This window comes from Heptranchias perlo, chromosome 1 (genome assembly GCF_035084215.1).
Source record: "Heptranchias perlo isolate sHepPer1 chromosome 1, sHepPer1.hap1, whole genome shotgun sequence".
Taxonomy (NCBI): Eukaryota; Metazoa; Chordata; class Chondrichthyes; order Hexanchiformes; family Hexanchidae; genus Heptranchias; species Heptranchias perlo.
The window spans coordinates 116,718,164-116,745,315 of NC_090325.1; the positions used below are offsets into that span (position 1 = coordinate 116,718,164).

At 44.4% G+C, this 27,152-nt stretch overlaps 1 protein-coding gene across 2 annotated transcripts in view; it reads left to right on the forward strand.

Moving 5' to 3' along the window:
- Positions 1-27,152, forward strand: part of mapk10 (mitogen-activated protein kinase 10) — a 130,405-nt gene that overhangs the window by 47,109 nt on the left and 56,144 nt on the right. Inside the window, exons 2-4 of one of the 2 annotated variants that reach the window (XM_068003657.1) lie at positions 1,927-2,096; positions 12,501-12,630; positions 20,070-20,128. In XM_068003657.1, coding sequence (XP_067859758.1) covers positions 1,927-2,096; positions 12,501-12,630; positions 20,070-20,128 — 359 coding nt within the window. Of the gene's footprint in view, positions 1-1,926; positions 2,097-12,500; positions 12,631-20,069; positions 20,129-27,152 lie in introns of those variants that run through there. The other variant, XM_068003723.1, reaches the window with a different exon arrangement.

A 27,152-nucleotide genomic window follows, 5' to 3' on the forward strand; every position in this document is an offset into this window, starting at 1 on the left:
CTCACATATCCCAACCCTTCCGCTGCACTTCCGCCAGACTTATGGCAGGAGTGCACTAGAAGTTGCCATAGATTTTTGGGCCCAGAATGTTTTACATATAAAACAATTAAAGGTTACATATGCTTTTGTGGAACAATTTTACTTTGCAGTGCATCACCTAGTGAGTGATTTCCGTTAAATGCTAAGACAACCAAGCACACAGACGTTAGACTCAGTGGGGAGAATTTTAACACCCCCCTCCCCTGCCCCCCGACCAGCGGAAACCGGGCGGGGAGCAATTAAACTGGAGTGGGGGACTTACCCACTGCCTTCCTGCCTCGATCTAACTGACCGCAATTTTAAACGGCAGACGGCAAGGGCACCTGCCCAAAGCTGGTGGTGTCCTTTTTAAGATAATGCAGTCGTGCTCCGATGAAACCACTGGGTTCTGACCACAATCTTTCAAATATCCGGGTGTATGGAAGTGGTGCCAGAAGACAGGAGGGTTGCCAATGTGACACTTCTGTTCAAAAAGGGAGAAAAGGGTAAATCAGGTAACTAGTGACCAGCCAGTCTACGATTAGTAATGGGTAAGTTTTTATACACTATTATTTGGGACAAAGTTAATACAGACCTAGAAAGACATGGGTTAATGAAGCACGGCCAGCACAGATTTGTAAAAGGAAAGTTGTTTCTGATAAATTTAATAGAGTTCTTTGAGGAAGTAGTGGGGTGTATTGATAAAGGCAATAGAGTCGATACTATATATATGAATTTTCAGAAGCTACATAGGAGGCATTTTGATGAAATTAAGGCACACAATATTAAGGAGATGTTGGTTAAAGGACAGCGGATTAGTGGTTAATGGATGTTTTTGAAACTGGAGGGATATAAACATTGGTGGCCCCCAGGAGAACAGCAAGACTTGGTTGAGATTCAAATTTTACACCAACAAAATTATCAAATTTTGAAGTACACATAGAAATACAGTGAATAAAATAAAATAGCTCTTTAAAATGGTGACTACTTATTTCCACTCTATTTAAAGGGTCATAAAATATTAATTGGTTCCAACTAGCTTAGATCTTGGTTAGGTAAGATTTCTGTATTTTTTGCAGAGCCCCATTCTTAGTGCAGTGTGATCCAAACATTAGATGTGTCGTTTCTATATTGTCGTTTATTTAAAATCCTGTGTTTGTGATTCTTTTATTCATTCATGTAACTAAATCAGCTGGATGGTTATATTCAACTGCAAATATGATTGTAATTTACTGCTCACTACTCACCAATTAACATGTAAACGAGCTCAGTCACACAAATTAACCTCCAACAATTCTTTACATATTTGTGTTACAATAAGTGACAACTGTTTGCATATAAAATTAATTCCTATGAACACACAGGTCATATTTATAGGAACAGAAACACATTCTTATTTTCTCTGTGAGCAGCACTACGGAAATACAAATAATTAGAGATGACATTTCATTTGTAAATGAGTTTTTGAAAACACAAAACCATTTCGTGCCTAACAAATTAATTGGCTTCTCACCCACCTGCATAACCTTCCAAAATGAAGTGCAACATTTGCTTTGTCATCAGCCCAGTTACTTTTTTTCACAATACATGTTGTGATTTTGTAAGTGTACTGTTCACTAACCATTAATTTGCAAGAGCTGGGTCTGTTATTATTTTTTAGCAATGCGGAACTGATATGGGAAAATGTGTAACTGACTGAGAATGCAAGGTTAGAGATAAATTTGTTCAATTGTTTTGTATTGTCAATTATTTGATAAAAGAACAAATTTTACATAATTCAAAGAGGACAATATGATAAGGAATGGATAAGAAGAACTTTCAGGATTACTTCTCTAATTATATTAATAGCACTGTGCTGTTCTAATCTCAGCAACACAATAGTATTTAATAACTCCTTTTTAATTTCAGGGATTTGGTAAACAAGTGGATGTTTCATATATTGCTAAACACTACAACATGAGTAAAAGCAAAGTGGACAACCAGTTCTACAGCGTAGAAGTAGGCGACTCTACCTTCACAGTTCTCAAACGCTACCAGAATCTAAAGCCCATTGGCTCTGGGGCTCAGGGAATTGTATGGTGAGTATACAGTGTAACTCTTTCAAGCATGCATCGCAACCTTCTGTATCAAGCTAAGAAGTCGGCAAAGAATATAAACAGCAAAGATCCACATATTAGAATTCTTTCTCAGACAGTGTTGTTGAGTGGAACTATGCCCCGGTAACAGAAAATTATTTGCTGCATCAGGGCTGCTGGAGCGAGCATTAAACTATGGGAAACTAGTGACTTGCCTGTACAGTTTTTCCCAAATCTTTCTGTGCTCCCAGCAACCATTTGGATCAAATCTGTCTAGCCGCAGCCTGTTGTTTTCCCACCCAATAGGGAGAGAGAAAATATGGAGTAGAATTCCTGATATGTACTTTCGTCATATGCAGCTCTGCACCCGTTAAATCAACCCTTTGGTCACCAGGTATTCATACAATTTATGGAAAACTATGCATTCTCAGTGGAATTACAAGTGACTGAGAGACTAGCCTGCTAGTGCATTTTTGTAGCATATGATTAAGCTGATCCCTGTAGCACCAGAGGCCAGTGGAAGCACCAAAGGTGACATGGTATATATAATTGTTATGACAATTATATACCATCCTGGGTGTCAGCCCTGGCTCATTGTTAGCTCTTTTACCTCCAAGCCAGAAGGTTGTAGGTTCAAGCCCCACTCCAGGATAAGGCGTTGAACTGAGGCCCCATCTGCCCTCTCAGGTGGATATAAAAGATACCATAACACTATTCAATGAAAAGCAGGGGAGCTCTCCTGGTGTCCTGGCCAATATTTATCCCTCTACCAATATCACTAAAAAAAGCAGATTATCTGGCTATTTATCCCACTGCTGTGCACAAATTGGCTACCGCGTTTCCCTAAATTACAACAGTGACTACACTTCAAAAGTATTTCATTGGCTATGAATTGCTTTGGGATGTCCTGAGGTCATGAATGGAACAATATAAATGCAAGTTCTTTCTTTTTTTGACAGGTTGGGTTGATGTCATTTAAGAACAAAAAGTACAGATTATAATCAAACAATTTGAGGAATATTAATCTTTATACTGTACAGCAAGCAAAATATGCCTCAGTTATTCTGTTGAGTAAATATGAACTAGAAATAAATTCTAAACTTCAAATGTTTATTAAAAACCTATAAGGGAAAGTCTCGGTGATGTTTCAGAATGGTTATATTTGCATTTCAAGACTTTTTGAGCTGGTTTCTAAATGAAAAATCATATTCTCTTGCTGAAGTTTCTTGAAACAAGTCAATATATAAATATTGATTTTCTTTTTCAAAGGTATTCCTGCAGTACATAGATGGTACCCGATGAAGGGCTGCAAAATATATAAATTATTCAGTAGCAATGGAAAGCTAATTATGAATTGCGGTATCTGGGAACTGCCTCTGTGGAATTATCATTCCACTGTAGTGGGCCTGTGCTGGGGCTCCACGTTCAGTCATCGCTGCTCCTGTTCATCTCCCCCTCTCCGCATTCCTCACTTTATGACACGACTTTCAGCTGTCTTGACTTAACCCTTCCTTAAGCCTCTTCACCTCGCTACTTCCTTCCCCACTTTTAAAAATCTCCGCCAAACCTATCTTCTTGACTGTACCTTCAGCCAACTCTCTAAATGCTTTACTGCTCTGTCCATCTCTCTCCCATTAGAAGCACCTTGGGACATTACTTTACATTAAAGACCGATACAAATGTCAGTTGTTGTTATTGTGTGGGTATTGTGCTGGAACTAGGCATGCAGTCATATGTGAATCTGTGCTGGGTTTCAGCAGGCAGTAACCACACTGCTCTATGGGTCTCCGTCAGGGCTATGTAGACTGCTATGCGAATCTGTCTCAGGAACTAGTAGACTGTTGTGTGAGTCTGTGCCGGGCTCAGTGATCCTGAGATTGTATCACTGCCTTCAGGCAACACTTAACAGAATTGGACTTCAAGAGGTGTTCTGGGAGGAAGGAGTCGGATTCTCTTAATCCCACACCTCCACATTAAGTAGCTGCCTGAATCCCCTGGGGTTCTTCATAGCTGCAGTTGGGCTTGATATTAATTCATCTGAAGTAAACAGTCAGAGCATAGTAAGAGTTGGAGTAAGTCAGTTAATGATATGTAAATGACAATTTTCAGAATGCAGGTTTATCTTTGGCTTGAAAACTGACCTTTAAATCTGTTTTTCCGGCCAATGACAACATTTTAAAAATGAATCCCACTTACAGAACAGGCAGCGGATGTAGGGAGGCAGAAAAATAAAGTCAGGTTAAACATCTCAATATAGGTAGAATAGGTACAAAAGGTAAATTAAAGTTAAAATAAAAGAGAGTAGGGAAGATGAGAGAACAGGAGGGGAAATGGGCCCGATAGGCTGAACTAAGGTGAGGTGCTTCAGTATTTATAATTTTATGAAAAATGGTGTTTTAAGTATTTCATTTAGTAGCACTGCTTAATATTACAGTAATAAAGTTATTCCTATTTGAGTATCTTTGTTACAGTGATATTAGTATATTTCAGTGTTGCAGTACAACAGTCCAGGGAACAGAATTTTCCCTGAACCTGCCGGCATTCTAAGGATTAATAATTTTATGTAATTTATTGTTCAGAAAGGTGTGCTGATGGTGACAACATTTTTTTTAAATGGAGGGCCATAATTCCTCAGAGTTTCTGCCGGTTCACTGCCATAATTATGCTATTTTACAACACCAAGTTATAGTCCAGCGATTTTATTTTTAATCCCACAAGCTTTCGGGGGCTTTCCCCTTCCTCAGGCGGTGTGGAAATGACCATTTCGAATCCTTCGCATTTTAAGATCACATAACAAAGCCTGGTGATTACTGCCCGTTGCCAAGGCAATCACAGTGAGCAGACAGAAAGGTGTCATCTAAAAGGCCACTGAATATACAACCCCCCCAAAAAAAAAAGAGAGAGAGAGAGACAGTCAATGACCCGTTATATTAAAAACAGATAACATTTGTTCGCTGGTGGGGTTACGTGTAGTGTGACATGAACCCAAGATCCCGGTTGAGGCCGTCGTCATGGGTGCGGAACTTGGCTATTAATTTCTGCTCGACGATTTTGCGTTGTCGTGTGTCTCGAAGGCCGCCTTGGAGTATGCTTACCCGAAGGTCGGTGGCTGAATGTCCATGACTGCTGAAGTGTTCCCCGACAGGGAGAGAACCCTTCTGTTTGGCGATTGTTGCACGGTGTCCGTTCATCCGTTGTCGCAGCGTCTGCATGGTCTCGCCAATGTACCATGCTCTGGGGCATCCTTTTCTGCAACGTATGAGGTAGACAACGTTGGCCGAGTCACAGGAGTATGAACCGTGCACCTGGTGGGTGGTGTCCTCTCGTGTGATGGTGGTATCTGTGTCGATGATCTGGCATGTCTTGCAGAGGTTACCGTGGCAGGGTTGTGTGGTGTCGTGGACGCTGTTCTCCTGAAGGCTGGGTAATTTGCTGCGAACGATGGTTTGTTTGAGGTTGGGTGGCTGTTTAAAGGCGAGTAGTGGAGGTGTGGGGATGGCCATAGCGAGGTGTTCGTCATCATTGATGACATGTTGAAGGCTGCGGAGAACATGGCGTAGTTTCTCCGCTCCGGGGAAGTACTGGACGACGAAGGGTACTCTGTTGGTTGCGTCCCGTGTTAGTCTTCTGAGGAGGTCTACGCGATTTTTCGCTGTGGCCCGTCGGAACTGTCGATCGATGAGTCGAGCATCATATCCCGTTCTTACTAGGGCGTCTTTCAGCGTCTGTAGGTGTCCATCGCGTTCCTCCTCGTCTGAGCAGACCCTGTGTATTCGCAGGGCCTGTCCATAGGGGATGGCCTCTTTGACGTGGTTAGGGTGGAAGCTGGAAAAGTGGAGCATTGTGAGATTGTCCGTGGGCTTGCGGTAGAGTGAGGTGCTGAGGTGCCCGTCTTTGATGGAGATTCGTGTGTCCAAGAAAGAAACTGATTCTGAGGAGTAGTCCATGGTGAGCTTGATGGTGGGATGGAACTTGTTGATGTTATCGTGTAGTCTCTTTAGTGATTCCTCACCGTGGGTCCATAGAAAGAAAATGTCGTCGATGTATCTGGTGTATAGTGTTGGTTGGAGGTCCTGTGCAGTGAAGAAGTCCTGCTCGAACTTGTGCATGAAAATGTTGGCGTATTGGGGTGCGAATTTGGTCCCCCATAACATCAGACGAGGAGGAACGCGATGGACACCTACAGACGCTGAAAGACGCCCTAGTAAGAACGGGATATGATGCTCGACTCATCGATCGACAGTTCCGACGGGCCACAGCGAAAAATCGCGTAGACCTCCTCAGAAGACTAACACGGGACGCAACCAACAGAGTACCCTTCGTCGTCCAGTACTTCCCCGGAGCGGAGAAACTACGCCATGTTCTCCGCAGCCTTCAACATGTCATCAATGATGACGAACACCTCGCTATGGCCATCCCCACACCTCCACTACTCGCCTTTAAACAGCCACCCAACCTCAAACAAACCATCGTTCGCAGCAAATTACCCAGCCTTCAGGAGAACAGCGTCCACGACACCACACAACCCTGCCACGGTAACCTCTGCAAGACATGCCAGATCATCGACACAGATACCACCATCACACGAGAGGACACCACCCACCAGGTGCACGGTTCATACTCCTGTGACTCGGCCAACGTTGTCTACCTCATACGTTGCAGAAAAGGATGCCCCAGAGCATGGTACATTGGCGAGACCATGCAGACGCTGCGACAACGGATGAACGGACACCGCGCAACAATCGCCAAACAGGAGGGTTCTCTCCCTGTCGGGGAACACTTCAGCAGTCATGGACATTCAGCCACCGACCTTCGGGTAAGCATACTCCAAGGCGGCCTTCGAGACACACGACAACGCAAAATCGTCGAGCAGAAATTAATAGCCAAGTTCCGCACCCATGAGGACGGCCTCAACCGGGATCTTGGGTTCATGTCACACTACACGTAACCCCACCAGCGAACAAATGTTATCTGTTTTTAATATAACGGGTCATTGACTGTCTTCCTTATCTCTCTCTCTCTCTTTTTTTTTTGGGGGGGTTGTATATTCAGTGGCCTTTTAGATGACACCTTTCTGTCTGCTCACTGTGATTGCCTTGGCAACGGGCAGTAATCACCAGGCTTTGTTCTGTGATCTTAAAATGCGAAGGATTCGAAATGGTCATTTCCACACCGCCTGAGGAAGGGGAAAGCCTCCGAAAGCTTGTGGGATTAAAAATAAAATCGCTGGACTATAACTTGATGTTGTAAAATTGTTTACAATTGTTAACCCCAGTCCATCACCGGCATCTCCACATCATAATTATGCTAAACCTTTATAAATCACTGGTTAGGCCTCAGCTGGAGTATTGTGTTCAATATTGGGCACCACACTTTAGGAAGGATGTCAAGGCCTTGAAGAGGGTGTGGAGAAGATTTACTAGAGGTGTTCAAAATTATGATGGGTTTCGATAGAGTAAATAAGGAGAAACTCTTTCCACTGGCAGGAGGGTTGGTAACTGGAAGACACAAATTTAAGGTAATTGGCAAAAGAACCAGAGGGGAGATGAGGAGAATTTCTTTAACACGCTGAGTTGTTATGGAATGCATTACCTGATAGGGTGGTGGAAGCAGATTCAGTAGTAACTTTCAAAAGGGAATTGAAAAAACACTTGAAAGGGAAAAATTTGCAGTGCTATAGGGAAAGAGCAGGGGAGTGGGACTAATTGGATAGCTCTTTCAAAGAGCTGGCACAGGCACGATGGGCCGAATGGCCTCCTTCTGTGCTGTATGGTTCTGTGATTTTATGATAACTCAGCTGGGAGACCGGCAGGCCAGCAGAATTCCCTGGAATACAGCAGAGACTTGGTTGTGTGGGGAGTTCCCATGGGGCCTAGTAAGGGGTGGAGCCTCCGCCTTCCACTTTCTTGAGCACCTGTGTCAGAGGAGATGGGCCAAGGATGGGGACTCCCAATGCTGGGAGCTCCTGTATCCTCATCCTACAAGAGACCCGGTATAAAATCAGAAGCTGTTATGTCGAGGGAGAAGGGGCGTACCAGCTTCCAATCCTCCTGGTCCCACAAAGATATTGTAGCCAACTGCCAGCCACTGAGTAGGCCCCAACCCCCTTTTAGTGCTGACTTCCGGCTCGAGTCGCTGGATATCTCACGTTCTGGCTTGGCAAGCTGCCCGCTAGGGCACATAGAGCACTGGGAAGCTCGCTGACTATCCTAATGAGGACCAAACCTGACTGATTTGGGCCTCCCGCTGAAGGCTTCGGGTGAGTAGCTACGGACAGACCACTAACTTGGGTGTAATTTGGGTGTATGTTTAAAATCATTTCCTCTCATTCTCTGTCCACTCTGTGTGTCTCGCTGGTCCTCAAATTTATCTTGATGTCTCCCCAATATCTCTCTCTCTTCAGTTGGGTGGCAAATGAGCTGGCAGGTGCAGTGAGGTGGCAGCCAAGACGGGTTGCAGATAAGAATGGGAGATTAGATAGTTGAGTGGGCTGAAAGGCTGGTGGCCCTGTGGTTTGGGGGTCACAATGTCAGGGTTTATTGCTACACTGAAAGTACGGGGTGAGAAAAAGTTAACCAGTGGAGTGGAGTGGAAGGAAGTCTGGGAGAGCTATTAATGGATAATACATTTTCAAAAATATTTGCATTTGCTTTTAAACCCAATTACTTACCTACTTTACTTACCCGTACCAACTTGGCTGCGGGCTAACACAGCAGAAGCTCAGAGACAAAAGCAAAAATCCTGCAGATGCTGGATATCTGAAATAAAATCAGAAAACGCTGGAAACACTCAACAGGTCAGGCAGCATCTGTGGAAAGAGAAACAGAGTTAAAGCTCTAGGTCCTTTCATCAGAACTGAAAGAAGTTAAAGAATTAACAGTTTATAAGCAAGTATAGAGCCAGGGAAAGGGGAGGGGAGGAAAGAACAAAGGGGAAGGTCTGTAATAGGGTGGAGGGCAGAAGTGATTAAATGACAAAAGGGATGATGGTGCAAGGCAAGGAGGGTGGTAATGGGACAAGTAAAGAAACAAAAGATGGGTCTAGAGGAGCTGTAGATGGCAACAACAGAACCATTAGCAGCACCTGCTGTCTGAAAAAATGAGAGCAATGTTTATGATCTGAAGTTATTGAAATCAATGTTGAGTTCAGAAGTTTGTAAAGTGCCTAGTTGAAATATGAGGTGCTGCTCCTCAAGCTTCCGTTGAACTTCATTGGAACAGTGTAAGAGGCCGAGAACAGAGAGGTCATAGTGGGAGTAGGATGGAGAATTAAAATTTGCAAACGACCGGAAGGTCAGGGTCACGCTTGCAGACAGAGCGGAGGTGTTTCGCAAAGCAATCACCCAGTCTGTGTTTGGTCTCCCCAATGTGGAGCAGCGGACACAATATACTAAATTGAAAGACGTACAAGTAAACCGCTGTTTCACCTGGAAGGAGTGTTTGGGGCCCTGGACAGTGGGAAGGGAGGAGGTGAAAGGGCAGGTATTGTATCTCCTGCACTTGAACAGGAAGGTGCCGTGGGGAGGAGAGCAGTTGTCAGGGGTAATGGAAGAGTGGACCAGGTTGTCACAGGGGGAACAGTCCCTTCAGAATGCTGAAAGGGGAGGGGAAGGGAAAATGTGTTTGGTGGTGGGATCGCGATGTAGGTGCTGGAAATGGCGGAGGATGATCCGTTGAATGTTGAGGCTGGTGGGGTGGAAGGTGAGGACAAGGGGGACCCTATCATGGTTCTGGGAGGGAGGGGAAGGGGTGAGGGCAGAAGTGCAGGAAATGGGACGGACACGGTCGAGGGCCCTGTCAATTACAGTGGAGGGGAATCCTCAGTTGAGGAAAAAGGAAGACTTAGCGGAAGCACCGTTGTGGAAGGTGCATCATCAGAACAGATGTGATGGAGTCGGAGAAACTGGAAGAAGGGAATAGAGTCTTTACAGGAAGCAGGTTGGGAGGAGGTGTAATCAAGGTAGCTGTGGGAGCCGGTGGGCTTGTGATAGATATTGGTGGACAGCCTATCCCAGAAATGGAGATAGAGAAGTCAAGGAAGGGAATTGAAGGAAACGAAGATGTGAAGGGGAGGGAGGGGTGGAAATTGGAAGCAAAGTTGATTAAAATTTCCAGTTCGGGGCAAAAGCAGGAAGCAGCACCGATACAGTCATCGATGAATTGACTCAGACAATTAGAGTGCTCTGTAGTGACACTCGGTGGCCAGAACCCACAACTACAGGCAGACTCAAGCTTTTTTTTAACCATCAACTCTCAGTATAGCATGGGGGCAATTTCTGTCTTGCTAAAAGCTTATTTTTCTCCTCCCAAAACCAGGGACACCGAGGCTATTTGTTGCACCATTACTACCCCTGGCTGCTATCAGCTAACTCAACACAGCTTAGCAAATGAACCTAGCACCTCCTGGTCTGCATGACTTAGTTACTTACTGTCCTAACCACTCTTTTTAAAATCTAGCAATGCAGCAATTGCCTTTCAGTTTCTATCAAGTGAAAAGAGCTGACTGACTTCATCGTACTCTCCTCAGTTCGGAGAAACTGACCACATTTTGCTTGAATGTGCAGGCCTGGAGCTCTTTCTTGCTCCACCCCACTGTGAGTGTGAAGATCAGTGAGTGGTAAATTCCACAATGCAGTCGCCATGAAAATGTTCAGTACATTCAAACTTCAAATGTAAAATTCTGGAGCATCAATATTTTTGGTGACTTTCTGTCATGTACCAATGATAGTACTGGTCACAAGCACTGACGTTTATTAACGTAATCTGACTTACATATAGGTTTACAAAAATACTATTACATTAGGATAGTCATGTGAACATTGTTAGTCAATGTCTTCTAAATCAGATCTCCCACTTCTTGTTAAGGGAAAGTATCAGTGAGAGAAATTTAACCAATGATTTTGCTGATAGTATTAGTATTGGATACCTTCTTGCCTCCTTTAGTGACAGTGACTAAGAATTTGGAATTCGTAGGTTTGTTAGAAATTAAGATGAATATTTCATACCAAATGTTTTACCTATCAAAATAATGGGATACAAATTCATTATTCTCCACACATTTCCTGATCTCTGCCGGACCATTAGAGGGAGCCACCATATGACAGCTAAGCACTTCTGCACAGAGAAGGGCAATTGGTGTCAGGGGAAATTAGAGGGTGAGGCACTTCAACACACTGTCGCACCACTTTATGGTCAGCGGTTATAGAGTAGCATTGGCAGAGGTTTCATTGGCGGAGGTTTGATGCTCAACTGCTCAATGATACTTAATGTAGGGAAATTTAGAAAAGGGAGAGACGAACACAAAAATGGCAGAGTGAAGGTAGGGGTAGGCGAGTCCTAATTACCATTATATAATCATTGAGTGCGTTTATCAAGTTACCCAGATGTGGACTGAGTTTATGATTAGTCCATTCCAAAGTTCTTTGGAAGCATTTTTCATGTTTACAAAGTGATATTGTTGTATTTAGATCTCTCGGTTTTCACATGGAGTAAGTTGGCACAGATTGTGCTTTCCACAGAAGGAAAACAGAATTTACAAACCCTGTGTAGCACTAAACACCGCACATGACACTCTGCTATATTATCACGTTGTGCAACCCTTTGTATCTAACCCTCATAACATTAATATATCACAATAACTCTGAAATTACACTATGGATTAGTACAAATGTTTAACGAGTTGTTCCAATCTCTACTGTTGCAGCAGAGGCGTTAACCTTTTTATTTTAAACAATAACAGCTTGTATTTATATAGCGCCTTTAATGTAATAAAACATTCCAAGGCATCATCAAACAAAGTTTGACACCGAGCCATATAAGGAGATATTAGAACAGGTGACCAAAAGTTTGGTCAAAGAGGTAGGTTTTAAGGACTGTCTTAAAGGAGGAGAGAGAGGTAGCGAGGAGGAGAGATTTAGGGTGGGAATTCCAGAGCTTAGGGCCTAGGCAGCTGAAGGCACGGCCGCCAATGGTGGAGCGATTAAAATCGAGAGTGCACACGAGGACAGAATTGGAGGAGTGCAGAGATCTCAGAGGGTCGTTGGGCTGGAGGAGATTACAGAGATAGGGAGAGGCAAGGCCATGGAGGGATTTGAAAACAAGGATGAGAATTTTAAAATCGAGGCGTTACCGGACCGGGAGCCAATGTAGGTCAGCGAGCACAGTGGTAATGGGTGAATGGGGCTTGGTAGGAGTTAGGATATGGGCAGCAGAGTTTTGGATGAGCTCAAGTTTATGATTAATTCCTCTGTCAAAATAAGGGAGCAAAGGATTTCAGAAGAATATGCTCAGCACTCGTACTATAGTTACCTTACGGCATGATTTCAAGGCTCGCGTTCAATTAATGTACTAACATTGCGACTACAAATACTTTGACTAACATTGCTTCTCATTTTATTCCTTGATGTAGTGCTTCATACGATGCTGTACTTGATAGAAATGTGGCCATTAAGAAACTCAGCAGACCATTTCAGAACCAGACGCATGCCAAACGGGCTTATCGAGAGCTTGTACTCATGAAATGTGTCAACCACAAAAATGTAAGTTCTAACATTTTTGACATCCTGATTATTCCTAGAAGTTGCATTGGCAATGAAAACATGGAGATGGCATTTATTACCTAGAACTGTAGGGAAGCTGTTGATTTACTTGACATTTACAAAAATGCCTCAATATTCTATCAAGCTTTCTGTAGCAAACAACGTCATTACCATTTAACACTATTAAATCCCTTTGTTATAGTTTGGTCAATGCTTTTACTTACGAAAAAGCCTAAGACATCCATAATAATGTCAGATATTTTGGGCTCAATTTTAGGGGGAAATTGCAGGGGCAGGGGAGGGGGCTCCGAAAATCGGGGAAATCCTGTCCGGGTTTGGAAGCCGGCCCCAACCCGCTGACTTCCGAGTTTCCCACGGACGCACCTGTGTGTGCGTGGGCAACCCAAAACTGGAAGTCCCGCCGGCAATTAAAGCCGGCAGGTTGACAGTTAAAGAGCCAAATATACCTCATTGAGGTACTTAAGGCAATTTACCTGTGACAGATTAAGTGATTGTTACGATTTTTAACTTACATGGGCGGCTTGCCCACCGCTTCTGATTCGCGCCTGGTTTCACCAGGCGTGAAGAGCCGGATCAGGGAAAAAGAAACAAAATAAATTAAATATAAAACCATAGAAGGAAGATAAAACACAAAATGAACCTACCTTTCCACCCTGCTCCGATGTCCGATGTCTCCGTCTCTGATCTCCCCCTCTTCAACCCCCCCCCCCCGATGTCCTCCCGATGTCCCCTTCTTCACCCTCCCGATGTCCTCCCGATCTTCCCCTCTTCATCCCCCTCTCCCCCGATCTTCCCCTCTCCCCCCCGATCTTCCGCTCTCACCCCGATCTTCCCCTCTCCCTTCCCGATCTCCCCCTCTTCACCCCCCCCCCCGATGTCTTCCCGATGTCCCCCTCTTCACCCTCCCAGTGTCACCCTCTTCACCCCCCCCCGATGTCCTTCCGATCTTCCCCTCTTCACCCCCCTCTCCCCCGATCTTCCCTTCTCCCCCCTCGATCTTCCCTTCTCCCCCCTCGATCTTCCCCCTCCCCCAATCTTCCCTCTCCCCCCCGATCTTCCCCTCTTCACCCCCCTCGATTTTCCCCTCTCCTCCCGATCTTCCCCTCTCCCTCCTGATCTTCTACTCTCTCACCCCCCCGATCTTCCGTTCCAGCGCCGGATAACGTCTCACTCTCTCTCTTTCTCGCCCCCATCCCCCCGCTCGCGTTGCACCTCCTGACGGCAGCCAGCCTGTCAATCAGGCTGGCTGCTGGGCGCGAAATCCGGAGAAGGCGTTAATCAACATGTGATCGTGTCAGAAATTATAAGTTTTGTTTATGCGGATTTGCCACGCACACCTTCACCCCCCCACTGCCAACTCATCACCATTGCAAAATTGACCCCATTGTGACTGTGAATAACATGCTTACTGCTTTGCAGGCTTTACCGATTAACATGTATTATGGTCGTGTGGAGCAACCAGCATGGACCAGTTGGGCCAAATGGCCTGTTTCTGTGCTGTACGTAATACATTCACCAGTAAAATTATGGATTAGCAGCAGTCTATTTAGAGGGTGTATTTGATCCTGTATTGAGGATTTCAGCAAATCAAAGACTCCTTGGGATAGATTTTCGTCTTCACCAGCTGGATGGTAATCTGGCGGACTGGATTGCCCGCCCTTTGTAGAACCCGGCCAATTTTCATGCCATTGCTTTCTTGGCATACAAATTGGGCAGGTCCTACAACGGGCAGGCGATTGCTCCACCCAGATTACTGCCCAGATGGTGAAGACAAAAATTTACTCCCTTGCTTCCTCTTTGTATATGTTGTATTTTGCACTGTTGTATTCCTCCCAGGTAGCAGAGGTTGATCTGGACTAAGAGGATTCTATCGTTATTAGCCTACAGTCCATCCAAGTGTATACCTTGCTTAAGTGTACATCTGAGGGAAAAATCTTGCAAAATTCCACACTAATGCTGAACTTCGCACAAAGGGAGCATAGATTGGATAATTGGACGTGGATGTCAGCGCATTCATTCTCTAACTGTGATCACTAGAAAATCAAGAGTGCGTGAATTGGCCATACTGACCTCTGCACCCAATTTTCTGATCTGTGCTCCAGTTGAGTAAGACTCTAGATTTGGAGTAGAGCCTTGCAAAACTCAGCCTATGCCTCTGGATTTTTAAAAATGAAAGTACAATTTCCCATTAATTTTAATGCACGTTGGTTTTGTATCTTTTTAAAAATAGTTTCAGATGATTTTTGTGTTCATCCAGATGAAGGATGTAAGTTCTTGGGATTGGAACCTTTTCCACCTTTCATTCACAGGCAGCATTAAGGACTCTCAGGTTAAGCATAGCATAGGTTAGATGTAAAAACATCCCTGTGCCGTCACTCAACAATGGGGCTGAAAATCCTTGGGCCCACTGCGCTGGCAGAAGTGCAGAGGAGCAGGCACTGGTGACCTCTGCCACTTGAACCTGCCAAAGTATCTAGGGTCAGGGCAGGATCACATAATTTAAATACAAGCAGCAGGTGGCCGGGCTACTATGGCCTCCTGTTAAACGAGATGGGGAGGGTGATGAATGCAGCAGTGGCCAGCTACTCGCTGCAAAACTATTTTTTATGCAGTCCAATCTGTCTCTTTTATAAGGCGGCTAATACCGATGGAGACAACATTTTTAGGAGAATGCAGGCCAAGACCCAGGCCCAGACACCAGCTGGGCCCACTTCCGCTATTGGGCCGATCTGTACACCACTCAAAAGTAGCATGGCCAGGGACAAGGCAACTTCTGGTATGGGAATTCACTCCCCTTAGCCCTACCCACTCAGGGGCCATGTTTGAGGTGGGCGAAAGTTATGCCTGCTCTGAGCTCCTACACAAATTGGAATGAGTTGGAATTCTGAATGGAGACCTAGCATCCCTAGGTCCCACCAAAGATCCCACCTACTTCTGCACCCGATTGGAACCACAGGAGCTCTGTTGGGGCCAAGGAATATCATTCCCAGTGCACCTTAGTTCAACTCAGAAGAAAACCCCTGCACGGCATCATTTCCTTTTTCTTTATGACAATTTAGTGCCAATGAAAGCCTCAATATGAACAGTTTTGTGGTATGAACTTGTGCCTACTAGGGACTGGATCAAGACTGCACAACAGTAGTCACTTGTAAAATTACATTTTAGCAGTGGATTTATCTGATTCTTATATGTGGGGGATTTGGAATGATTTATTGTACAAGGGGATTCATCTTTACCCTAATGCAGTAGATTGGCACTTTTAATACAGCATTGTGTTTATTTATTCCTGGAAGCAATGAATCAATATACAATGTTTCAATATACAAAGAATGATTACAACGGATTAATATGGTGATAAGTGACAATTTCCTGGGGCGCTGTAACATTGGTAATTTAAATGAGAACTGGTATTTCCTGACCTTTTTATAAAGACTGTGTGAAGATCACCCTTGTGTATCATTTTAAAGCCCTTGGTTCTAAGTATGTAGGAAATGTATTACAAATCTTTCAGTTTAACAGTTTTAGTCTTCTAACAAAATCTAGTAATTCCAAACTAGGAAGTATCTCTTGTGCAAGTGAACAGGGATTTGGTGGTTCTTACACACCTCTGTGAAGTGACAAGTGTAAATAATTCATTTACACAATTTTGATGCTACTTAACTATGTTTAACATGAATGTTTGTAGGTAAGAATATTAGTTGTTTAAATTCTAATTTTAAATGGTAAAAAAGTTATATATATAAATACTGCAACTGATTCAATAATTCATGCTACACCCTAACATATTAAATTTAGTTGAATAGAACAAAGTTATTACTTCACACTTAGCATTCAATATGTTAAATGTACAATGGTCATGTTGTATTTAGTTTTGCAGTTCACACAGTGTATGTTTGAGTAGCTGATCAATGACTTTGATCCTAAACCGTAAAAATGCTGATTCTTTCATTCATCAAAATGTATTCATTAATAATCCCCATGCAGTGAAATGGAGCTGTGTGATATTAGGGTACAAATGCTTACCGTGTTTGTAATGAAATTCCGTTGCTATTTTAACCTGTTTGTTTTAAATGTGTTAACACCTTTGTTGGTGCATTGTGCGTTCATATGCTAATAACACACAGCTTGATTTCATTCCACTACTTTATAAATGACATGCTTCAGGCATGTCCCTGATTGGTTACACACAGTAGGGTTAGGTTGAGGAGTTGTGATGAAGTAGGAATTCCTCTTTAAGTGTATATCCTGAAACTATGTACAAGCAAATGTGGGGAATAGCTTGCTCCTCGGAGAGGTGTGCAATGTAGCTAAACTTGAAATTTGCACATGACACACGTAAAATTCTGTTTGTGGCATATTTACTTTATTAATTTATTTTCCTTTTGATGATTTTCTTTACCCTTTTTAAGTTCTTTTACAATGCATTATTCCTCAACTGTGTGAGGATGGGAGCAGAAGGTAAAGACATACTGACAGCAAGCTGCTCCTGGGCCTCTGCCAGTGTTGTTCATGAGCCAACTATGAGGAAATGTGGCTTGGAGTGGACTAGGCTGACTTGCATTCTGACCTTTCCTTCCTTCCTATGGGAAGCCATGTTGCTTCTATTTGGTGTCTCCCTGACAACCCAACTGAAATTAAAAATCTGCTGTGTGCAGAGCCACAGGCATGAAGTCAGCTGCTATCTGTGTGTAGACAACACATTAGCTCCTTAATTAACAGGATATGTCTCCAGACTACTCCATGTTATGCACACTTAAAGGCTGATTCTGTGACCGGGTATATTTATGTGACCGAAAATATTTGTTATTTTGAAAAACTCTTCAACATTTGAGGAATTTCAGAACTTCGTAATTTTTTGGCTTTGATGTTGGAAAACATGACGGAAATTTCTTTTTAAATCTCATCCCAGAACCAGCACTTGTACGAGGCACAAATTGGGAAATTGCAGGGCCACAGCTGGTGATTTGCCATTTATTAATTTTAATGGAGCGTCTGATCATGGAATCATGCCCTTTAGTGTAAGAAATATTTAGGATTAAAGTTCATTTTTTATCAGCATGTAAGGTTCAATTCTGATTTGTGTTCACAGTGTAAACACACAGTCTGCAGTGTGTTACGTCGAAGATTTCTTAATAGTATTTTACTCTCAAGTGTGTCATTGCTTTGGAACATGTCATAGACCATGTAATATATTGAAACCCATGCCGGGAAATTCCTCGGATCTGCTTCCGCGCCACGTTTACGCGTGTAAACATAGTTTCCGCCGCACTTCCGGCGAAGATTTTTTTTTGTACTGGTGTCCTCTTCTCACCAGCAGAGGTATAATAATACAGACGAGAGTCTGCTGCAATCAAATCATGTGCTTTGACAAAGTAATGATATTGTACCACATGTTTTCAATGGTATCGATATATTATTTGATAGAACAATCATAGATTCTAAGGCCAGGCAATTCCTCGGAGCTGATCCCACTCTGCCGGCGTTATTTTGCTGGAAGTACAGCGGGAACTCCATTTACACATGTAAACAGGGTTTCCACCACACTTCCAGCGAAGTAAGACCCACGGAGCGGGAGCAGCTCCGAGGAATTGCCAGCCTATGTATTCTAGCATTATAATTTTAGTCTTTTCTGTCCAGACTGTACACTTCACACTTTCTTGAAAGAAAATTGTTGGTTGCAGGATCGTTGTTAAAGATTAAGTAACTTTTAGTTTCTGTTGATAAAACTCATTATAAAATTGCTGATACATAACATTTTTTGTATAGTCTGAGTCATTTCTAGTAATATTCCAATTGAGAGGGAGAAAATAAATTTGATTCTGTAAAGGCTATCCATTGTATTTACAGTCTATCCTGATACATTATGAAGCCAGTAAGTGTGAAGTATTGCCACTGTCTCTAAATTTTCCACTGTGTTTTCTGAATTTCATTGGTATGCAACACTGCATGTTTCATCAGAATGTGTATGGAATCATTCTGTGGTGGATAATTCAAATGCTATTGTTTTGAAAATCATAACAGAGGATTTGGAATGTACTTATTAATATGTGTGTCTGCTTTTTGTAAACCACTAATGGATTTGATAGCCTGGCACAATAGATACTATGGAAATGAATATAGGAATGAACATTAGATAGCTAACATGTTAAATGGCTATACTAAACAGTTCTAAAACATTCCAGAAAACTGACCCCGAATACATTCTAGAAATTCATTGCCTTTACTACTTGAGCTATTCTACTTCTTCCAGCCTATGTGAAGATTAAAATCTCTCATTATAACCACATTGTTTTTGCTACATGCTTCCCTTATCTCCGTATTTATACTTCCCTGCACTACATCATTACTATCAGGAAGTCTGTAGACAACCCCTACCAGAATCTCGGCAGCATCCTGAGCTCATTTAAGACACAGCTAGATATTTAAAAAGGGGAGATGATAGGATTGATGTATTGTAAGGATTAGATCAGATGAGCTGAGAGGCCTTCTTCGTCTTGTCACCTTGTAAGGCATAATCCTGATCAAGTAGAGAATTCCATTACATCAAATGATTTCCCTATTCACTCTCATCACAGAGAGTTCTGACCCAGGCGAGACTACTCCATTCCGTACTGCCAATCAACTGTCCAATTTTACATGAATACAGTGGCATGCGTTTGAAAAATAACTCTTCACATGTTAACGCCTTCTTGTAAATGGCTAATTCTACTATATTTATAATAGTGAAGAATTTTCTATTGTGACCTTGATTCATTGCACAATGTGTGATTATGTGGTTATAACCACAGTTATTGCTAGATTACCATCTTTTTATCCATATATTCCTTAGAGATTTCTGTGCTTACATAAATGTTCAGGGAAAACTCATTCTTTGTCAATCAGGAGTCAACTTTATTGCACTACTTAGGAACAATGAAATGGACAAGTAATTTTGAGTTGCTTGATGTGCAGATTCATATCTTCCAGCAAGTAGTCAGGTTCTATGCAAACTACTGTGATTTTATATTGTCTGTTTTGCAAAACTTGCAAAGTAATAATCAACATGAAATTGTGGATTGTACATGAATAATATATGATATGGTTCAATTTTTGCTATTTCTGGTTCCTATTGTCTAACAAAACTCGCCAAATGAAAACTGCACTCAACTCAGCCATCAGTAATAGAAAATTGCACATGCACAAAACTCTATGGTTTTAATTATTTTAACTTCTTGTGTTCTCTTTTTATGACCAAAGAACATGATGGAATAAAAATCACCTTTAAATCAATTAGCTATATTTTATGTAATAATGATAATAACTAATCAGGCTCGTCAACTTTAGAATTAGTAGGGATTTTAATTATTACTTTGATTTGATTTGTGACTTGATGCAGTTACAAAGCAAGTTATAACACTAACATATGTTTTATTTCACAGATCATCAGTTTATTAAATGTGTTTACACCTCAAAAATCACTAGAAGAGTTCCAGGATGTGTAAGTAATCCAAAATGTATGCATTTCTTTTACTGGGAACTGTTTCCGGGAGAAAACAAAATAATTTCCATGGCTTTTTCCTCAAGTTAGATAGTAGTGGAAGTACCAGCCACAGTGTCTGCTAAAATTCCTCTATCACCTCACCATGGTTTTCCTCCATTCACCACAGTGGTATTTAAAGATGTGAATGCAGTCCAGTGGACTTTGTGCTACTGCAGCCAGTGTGCTTGCCCATCATGGATGTACAATTAGTCTCTCTCTCTCTCTCTTCTCTCCTTCCCATTGTGGTAAGTATTCCATTTTCCAGTTTTGATGTCTTTTCTTTGTTGATGAACATATACAGTAACACACAGCAGAGCAGAGCAGAGTACTGCTAATGGCAGAATTCCATTGTCTTATAATAGATGCATTTAAGGGGAAGCTAGATAAGTACATGAGGGAGAAAGGAATAGAAGGGTATGCTGATAGGGTGAGATGAAGTAGGGTGGGTGGAAGCTCATGTGGGGCATAAACACCGGCATAGACCAGTTGGGCCGAATGGCCTGTTTCTGTGCTGTAGTTTCAATGTAACTCAAATGTCATACGTTTGAGAGACAGTGGTATTCTGTCAACCGAGAACAACAGTTCCCTTATGTCAAAGCACAGATCAAAATCGAAAATGTTGAATAGTTATTTGAAGGCACCATAAAGCTACACAGTAGCAGGAATAGGACCATCTGCTACTATTGCTCTCTCCACTGGAGGTCAAAGCAGCAGCTTAAGGAGAAAATTGGATGACAGGTTGTTAATACCATTGACTTGCCTTTTCGTATAGCAGTTCCCCAAGTCCCTGTAGTTAAATCCAACGAAGTATTATTTAAAGGGTGGGGGGATTTGAACCTTTGCCAGAAGTGCAGATTATAACTATAAACAGGCTGGAGGTCAGGGTTACAAGGAAGACCCTGCCTGATCAACAACTTTGACTTTTGCTTTGAGGAAGCGACATCCCAAGTTCACTTTGGAAAGCCCTATGATGGAGTGTAGCTTGACTTCGAAAAAGCATTTGGCAAAATTCTACACAAAAGATTATTATTTAAGTTTAAAGCAGTGGGGATTCAGGGTAAAACCTGGGATTAATAGGAAATTGGCTAAAGGGTAGGAAGAAACAGTTAGAACCAAAATGCCATGGAGGTTTACAGCAAAGTAGGAGGTTATTCAGCCTATAGTGTCTGTGCTGGTTCTTTGCTGGAGTAATCCGATACTTGTCCCACTGCCCTATTCTCTCCCCACAGTCCTATCTCTTCCTCTGCCTCAAATATGGATCCACTTTTGCTTTAAAAGATGCAGTGCTCACTGCCTCAAACACTCCTTGTGGCAAAGGACTCGTTGGAGGGGTTATGTTGGGGTGCAGCTATTGCTGAATGAGGTTTTTCAAATTGGTGTTAAGGCCCTTCGGGGATTAAATTTGATAACCCCCGAATCCGGGTGTGTGGGTCGCGGTGCGCGATTAACCTGCGCCCGGTGGTTGAGATGCAGGCAGCACGTGAGATTCGTGCTGCCTGGTGATCTCCATGATTTCTGCGTGCAGCCAGTGCTACCTACACTGTTGAGTGGCTGCACGCACCAGCAGGGGGCCCAATATGGGGCGCGGCCAGCACTGCTTAAAGGCAGCCTGCACCTCTTAAAGAGGAGGTGCACTGTCAATGCAACCGGTGGAGGGAGACAAGTGGACTGGCTGGACCTGCAAGAGAACGTGAATCGAGGTTCTCTGATGACACATTGGAGGCCTTGGTGGAGGAGGTGGACGAATGGAGGGCCATCCTGTACCCCTAGGGTAGCAGGAGACTCTCCAAACACCAGCTGCAGAGGCAATGGGAGGAAGTGGCCCTGGAGGTGAATGCCAGGAGCATTACATCACGCACGTGGATACAGTGCAGGAAAATATTCAGTGATTTGACACAAGTGGTCAAGGTGAGTGAATGCAAGTGTCAAGTGGCACATCCTACCAACTGCACCACTGCTTCATGCATGACACCCCCCGTCACCCACCCAGCAACAAACGCTGCCCATCCGTACGCAAGGCTGCACTTCGGATGCTGCATCTCACCCTCACACATTATCACTCTAGAAATCCACACACCCACAACTCACATGTCAGACACGCAGGCAGCTATTCTACCATGACATGCACATCACCCAAACATCTTGCAGGACACTCACTAACATACTTCCCTCTGTGTTGCAGGAGAATGTGGCACATAATAGCTGGAAGGAGGGATGAACAGACAAGGGACAGGCATGCCTACACTTCCTCACCCCCATGGAGGAGACCATGCTGAGGATCATTGGGCGGGCCGTCGCTGCGGCCATGGCCACTGGTAGCGCTGGAGATGCCAACGAGGTTAGGGGGGGTGGTCTCTGTATACCTAACCCTCCTCCTCATTTCCCACATCTCCCTAATCCCACAATCTTTTCTGACTCACGTGCTACAGATGTGTCAGCACGCACGTCTTACTTGCTCCTCTCCCCGTTCCACAACTTAACCCGTCGCCCTTTGTCATTGCAGATACCCAATAACTGGAGCCGACACCGTCCGAGAAGGAGGAGGGGCAGGCGGACACAGACACTAAAGCCACACCGTCACTTGATCTGACACTCGCATTCATCAGCTCAGAGACTGACACTGCGTGTCCTTTAGAGGTTAGGTTAGAGGAGGGATCTGCATGTGGTGAGACACCGAGCACAAGTGCGCAGGAGCCGGGGCGGGGGGCACGAATACCACAGGTGCCAGCTCGCCGGAGGGCGAGGGCACACAATGGTTCTGCTGCCAAGGAGTCAGATGATGATTTCATTGGGCCAGGCTACAGAAGAAGACTGATGGGTATACACAACCAAATGTTTGGTGCACTGGAAAGCCTGCCAAAAAGCCTGCGCACAATGTCGGGGTATGGAGGAGTCCAGCTTGAACTTGGCATAGGGCTTTGAGCAGTGCTTGGAGCCCATCCTTTCTCACATGGAATGGGTGATCACCTCCATCAGCCCACCTGTGGAACCCATCATGATGCAGTGTCTGATGACCGATATCTTAGCTTCCATTGCGGCACAAACAGATGCCATCAAAGGTCTGCAAGCTTCATTTGGAGTCAACTGCGAGGTGTTCACATATCGCCAACGCTGAAAGGATCCAGAGCCGTAAAAGTTCAGCACCACAGTTACCTTCACAGCCACAGGCAATTCTGTCCTTACCCTGCTCTGAGGCTGTAGTTGTGGCTGCAGCAATTGACAGATCTCCGTCATGACAGAGAGATTATCAGACCACTTGGCTGCAAAATGCTGTACTATTACTTATTGGTAGCAGTAACATACAATGATAGCACTTTTTTGACACAGCCAAACTGCTCTTTAATGATTGGGTAAATTAATTAATCCCGCTCCCGGTGGAGAACTGCTCTTGAAGGGAGCTCGGATCAGATATAGGACGACAACATGGCAGCACAGAAAGGGACAGTGATGTGTGGTTCCTGGAGAATGTGGGAGTTTCGAATACCAGATATTAACTTGGACAAGCACACCTATGGGAAGTGTCTCCAATTGAGATTACCTGAACTCAGTATCTCAGGATTTGAGGTAGACTTGAATACAAGGGAGGGAGGGAGGGAGAATTTTGGTGCAAGAGTTTCCGAGGGTAATCATTCTGCTGAGAGATAGGAGGCTGGGAGTGGTAGAGGAAGGAGTGGTGATTATCCATAGGTCAGGGAAGGTGAGGAGGGAACAGGCTGGAACAGCAACGTCCCAAGCAAATTGCCCTCTCTAACAAGTTTAAAGCACTGGCATCTTTTGAGGAAAATGAGGACTCTGGGCACGATCATCAAATGGATTACACTGGCACCAATAAACATGAAACGGCGCAAAGGGGGAGATTTTTTTTTTATTCGTTCATGGGATGTGGGCGTCGCTAGCGAGGCCGGCATTTATTGCCCAACCCTAATTGCCCTTGAGAAGGTGGTGGTGAGCCGCCTTCTTGAACCGCTGCAGTCCGTGTGGTGAAGGTTCTCCCACAATGCTGTTAGGTAGGGAGTTCCAGGATTTTGACCCAGTGACGATGAAGGAACGGCGATATATTTCCAAGTCGGGATGGTATGTGACTTGGAAGGGAACGTGCAGGTGGTGTTGTTCCCATGTACCTGCTGCTCTTGTCCTTCTAGGTGGTAGAGGTTGCGGGTTTGGAAGGTGCTGTCGAAGAAGCCTTGGCGAGTTGCTGCAGTGCATCCTGTGGATGGTATACACTGCAGCCACTGTGCGCCGGTGGTGAAGGGAGTAAATGTTTAGGGTGGTGGATGGGGTGCCAATCAAGTGGGCTGCTTTGTCCTGGATGGTGTCGAGCTTCTTGAGTGTTGTTGGAGCTGTACTCATTCAAGCAAGTGGAGAGTATTCCATACATTTCTGACTTGTGCCTTGTAGATGGTGGAAAGGCTTTGGGGAGTCAGGAGGTGAGTCACTCGCTGCAAAATACCCAGCCTCTGACCTGCTCTTGTAGCCACAGTATTTATATGGCTGGTCCGGTTAAGTTTCTGGTCAACGGTGACCCCCAGCATGTTGATGGTGGGGGATTCCACGATGGTAATGCCGTTGAATGTCAAGGGGAGGTGGTTAGACTCTCTCTTGTTGGAGATGGTCATTGCCTGGCACTTGTCTGGCGCCAATGTTACTTGCCACTTATGAGCCCAAGCCTGGATGTTGTCCAGGTCTTGCTGCATGCGGGCTCGGACTGCTTCATTATTTGAGGGGTTGCGAATGGAACTGAACACTGTGCAGTCATCAGCGAACATCCCCATTTCTGACCTTATGATGGAGGGAAGGTCATTGATGAAGCAGCTGAAGATGGTTGGGCCTAGGACACTGCCCTGAGGAACTCCTGCAGCAATGCCCTGGGGCTGAGAAGATTGGCCTCCAACAACCACTACCATCTTCCTTTGTACTAGGTATGACTCCACCCACTGGAGAGTTTTCCCCCTTATTCCCATTGACTTCAATTTTACTAGGGCTACTTGGTGCCACACTCAGTCAAATGCTGCCTTGATGTCAAGGGCAGTCACTCTCACCTCACCTCTGGAATTCAGCTCTTTTGTCCATGTTTCAACCAAGGCTGTAATGAGGTCTGGAGCCGAGTGGTCCTGACGGAACCCAAACTGAGCATCGGTGAGCAGGTTATTGGTGAGTAAATGCCGCTTGATAGCACTGTCGACGACACCTTCCATCACTTTGCTGATGATTGAGAGCAGACTGATGGGGCGGTAATTGGCCAGATTGGATTTGTCCTTTTTGTGGACAGGACATACCTGGGCAATTTTCCACATTGTCGGGTAGATGCCAGTGTTGTAGCTGTACTGGTACAGCTTGGCTAGAGGCGCAGCTAGTTCTGGAGCACAAGTTTTTAGTACTACAGCTGGGATGTTGTCGGGGCCCATAGCCTTTGCTGTATCCAGTGCACTCAGCCGTTTCTTGATATCACGTGGAGTGAATCAAATTGGCTGAAAACTGGCTTTAGTCTTCGTGGAGATATCGGGAGGAGGCCAAGATGGATCATCCACTCGACACTTCTGGCTGAAGATGGTTGCAAATGCTTCAGCCTTGTCTTTTGCACTCACGTGCTGGACTCCGCCATCATTGAGGATGGGGATGTTTGCAGAGCCTCCTCCTCCCGTTAGTTGTTTAATTGTCCACCACCATTCACGACTGGAGGTGGCAGGACTGCAGAGCTTTGATCTGATCCATTGGTTGTGGAATCGCTTAGCTCTGTCTATAGCACGTTGCTTCACCAGGTTGGCACCTCATTTTTAGGTATGCCTGGTGCTGCTCCTGGCATGCTCTTCTACACTCCTCATTGAACCAGGGTTGATCCCCTGGCTTGTTGGTAATGGTAGAGTGAGGAATATGCCGTGCCATGAGGTTACAGATTGTGCTGGTATACAATTCTGCTGCTCGCTGATGGCCCACAGCACCTCATGGATGCCCAGTTTTGAGCTGCTAGATCTGTTCTGAATCTATCCCATTTATCACGGTGATAGTGTCACACAACACGTTGGATGGTGTCCTCAGTGCAAAGACGGAACTTCGTCTCCACGAGGACTGTGCGGTGGTTATTCCTACCAATACTGTCATGGACAGATGCATTTGCGACAGTTGATTGGTGAGGACGAGGTCAAGTAAGTTTTTCCCTCGTGTTGGTTCGCTCACCACCTGCCACAAGCCCAGTCTGGCAGCTACGTCCTTCAGGGCTCGGCCCATAGTGGTGCTACCGAGCACACTCTTGGTGATGGATATTAAAGTCCCCCAACCGGAGTACATTTTGTGCCCTTGCTACCCTCAGTGCTTCTCAACATGGAGGAGGACTGATTCATCAGCTCTAGGAGGACAGTAGGTGGTAATCAGCAGGAGGTTGCCTTGCCCATGTTTGGCCTGATGCCATGAGATTTCATGGGGTCCAGAGTCAAATGTTGAGGACTCCCAGGGCCACTCCCTCCATGACTGTACTGCCACCTCTGGGTGGGACAGGACTTACCCAAGGATGATGATGGAAGATTCTGGGACATTGGCTGAAAGGTATGATTCTGTGAGTATGGCTGTGTCAGGCTGTTGCTTGACTAGTCTGTGGGACAGCTCTCCCAATTTTGGTACAAGTCCCCAGATGTTAGTGAGGAGGACTTTGCAGGGTCGACTGGGCTTGGTTTGCCTGTTGTCGTGTCTGGTGCCTAGTGGTTCGTCCGGTTTTATTCTTATTATGACTTTTTTTTAAAGCGAGATTTTACAACTGAGTGGCTTGCTAGGCCATTTCAGAGGGCAATTAAGAATCAACCACATATGCTGTGGGTCTGGAGTCACATATAGGCCAGACCAGGGAAGGACGGCAGGTTTCTTTCCCTAAAGGGCATTAGTGAACCAGATGGGTTTTTACGACAATCCGGTAGTTTCATGGCCACCATTACTGGTACAAGTATCTTAATTCCAGATTTTTTATTTAATTAATTGAATTTAAATTCCCCTG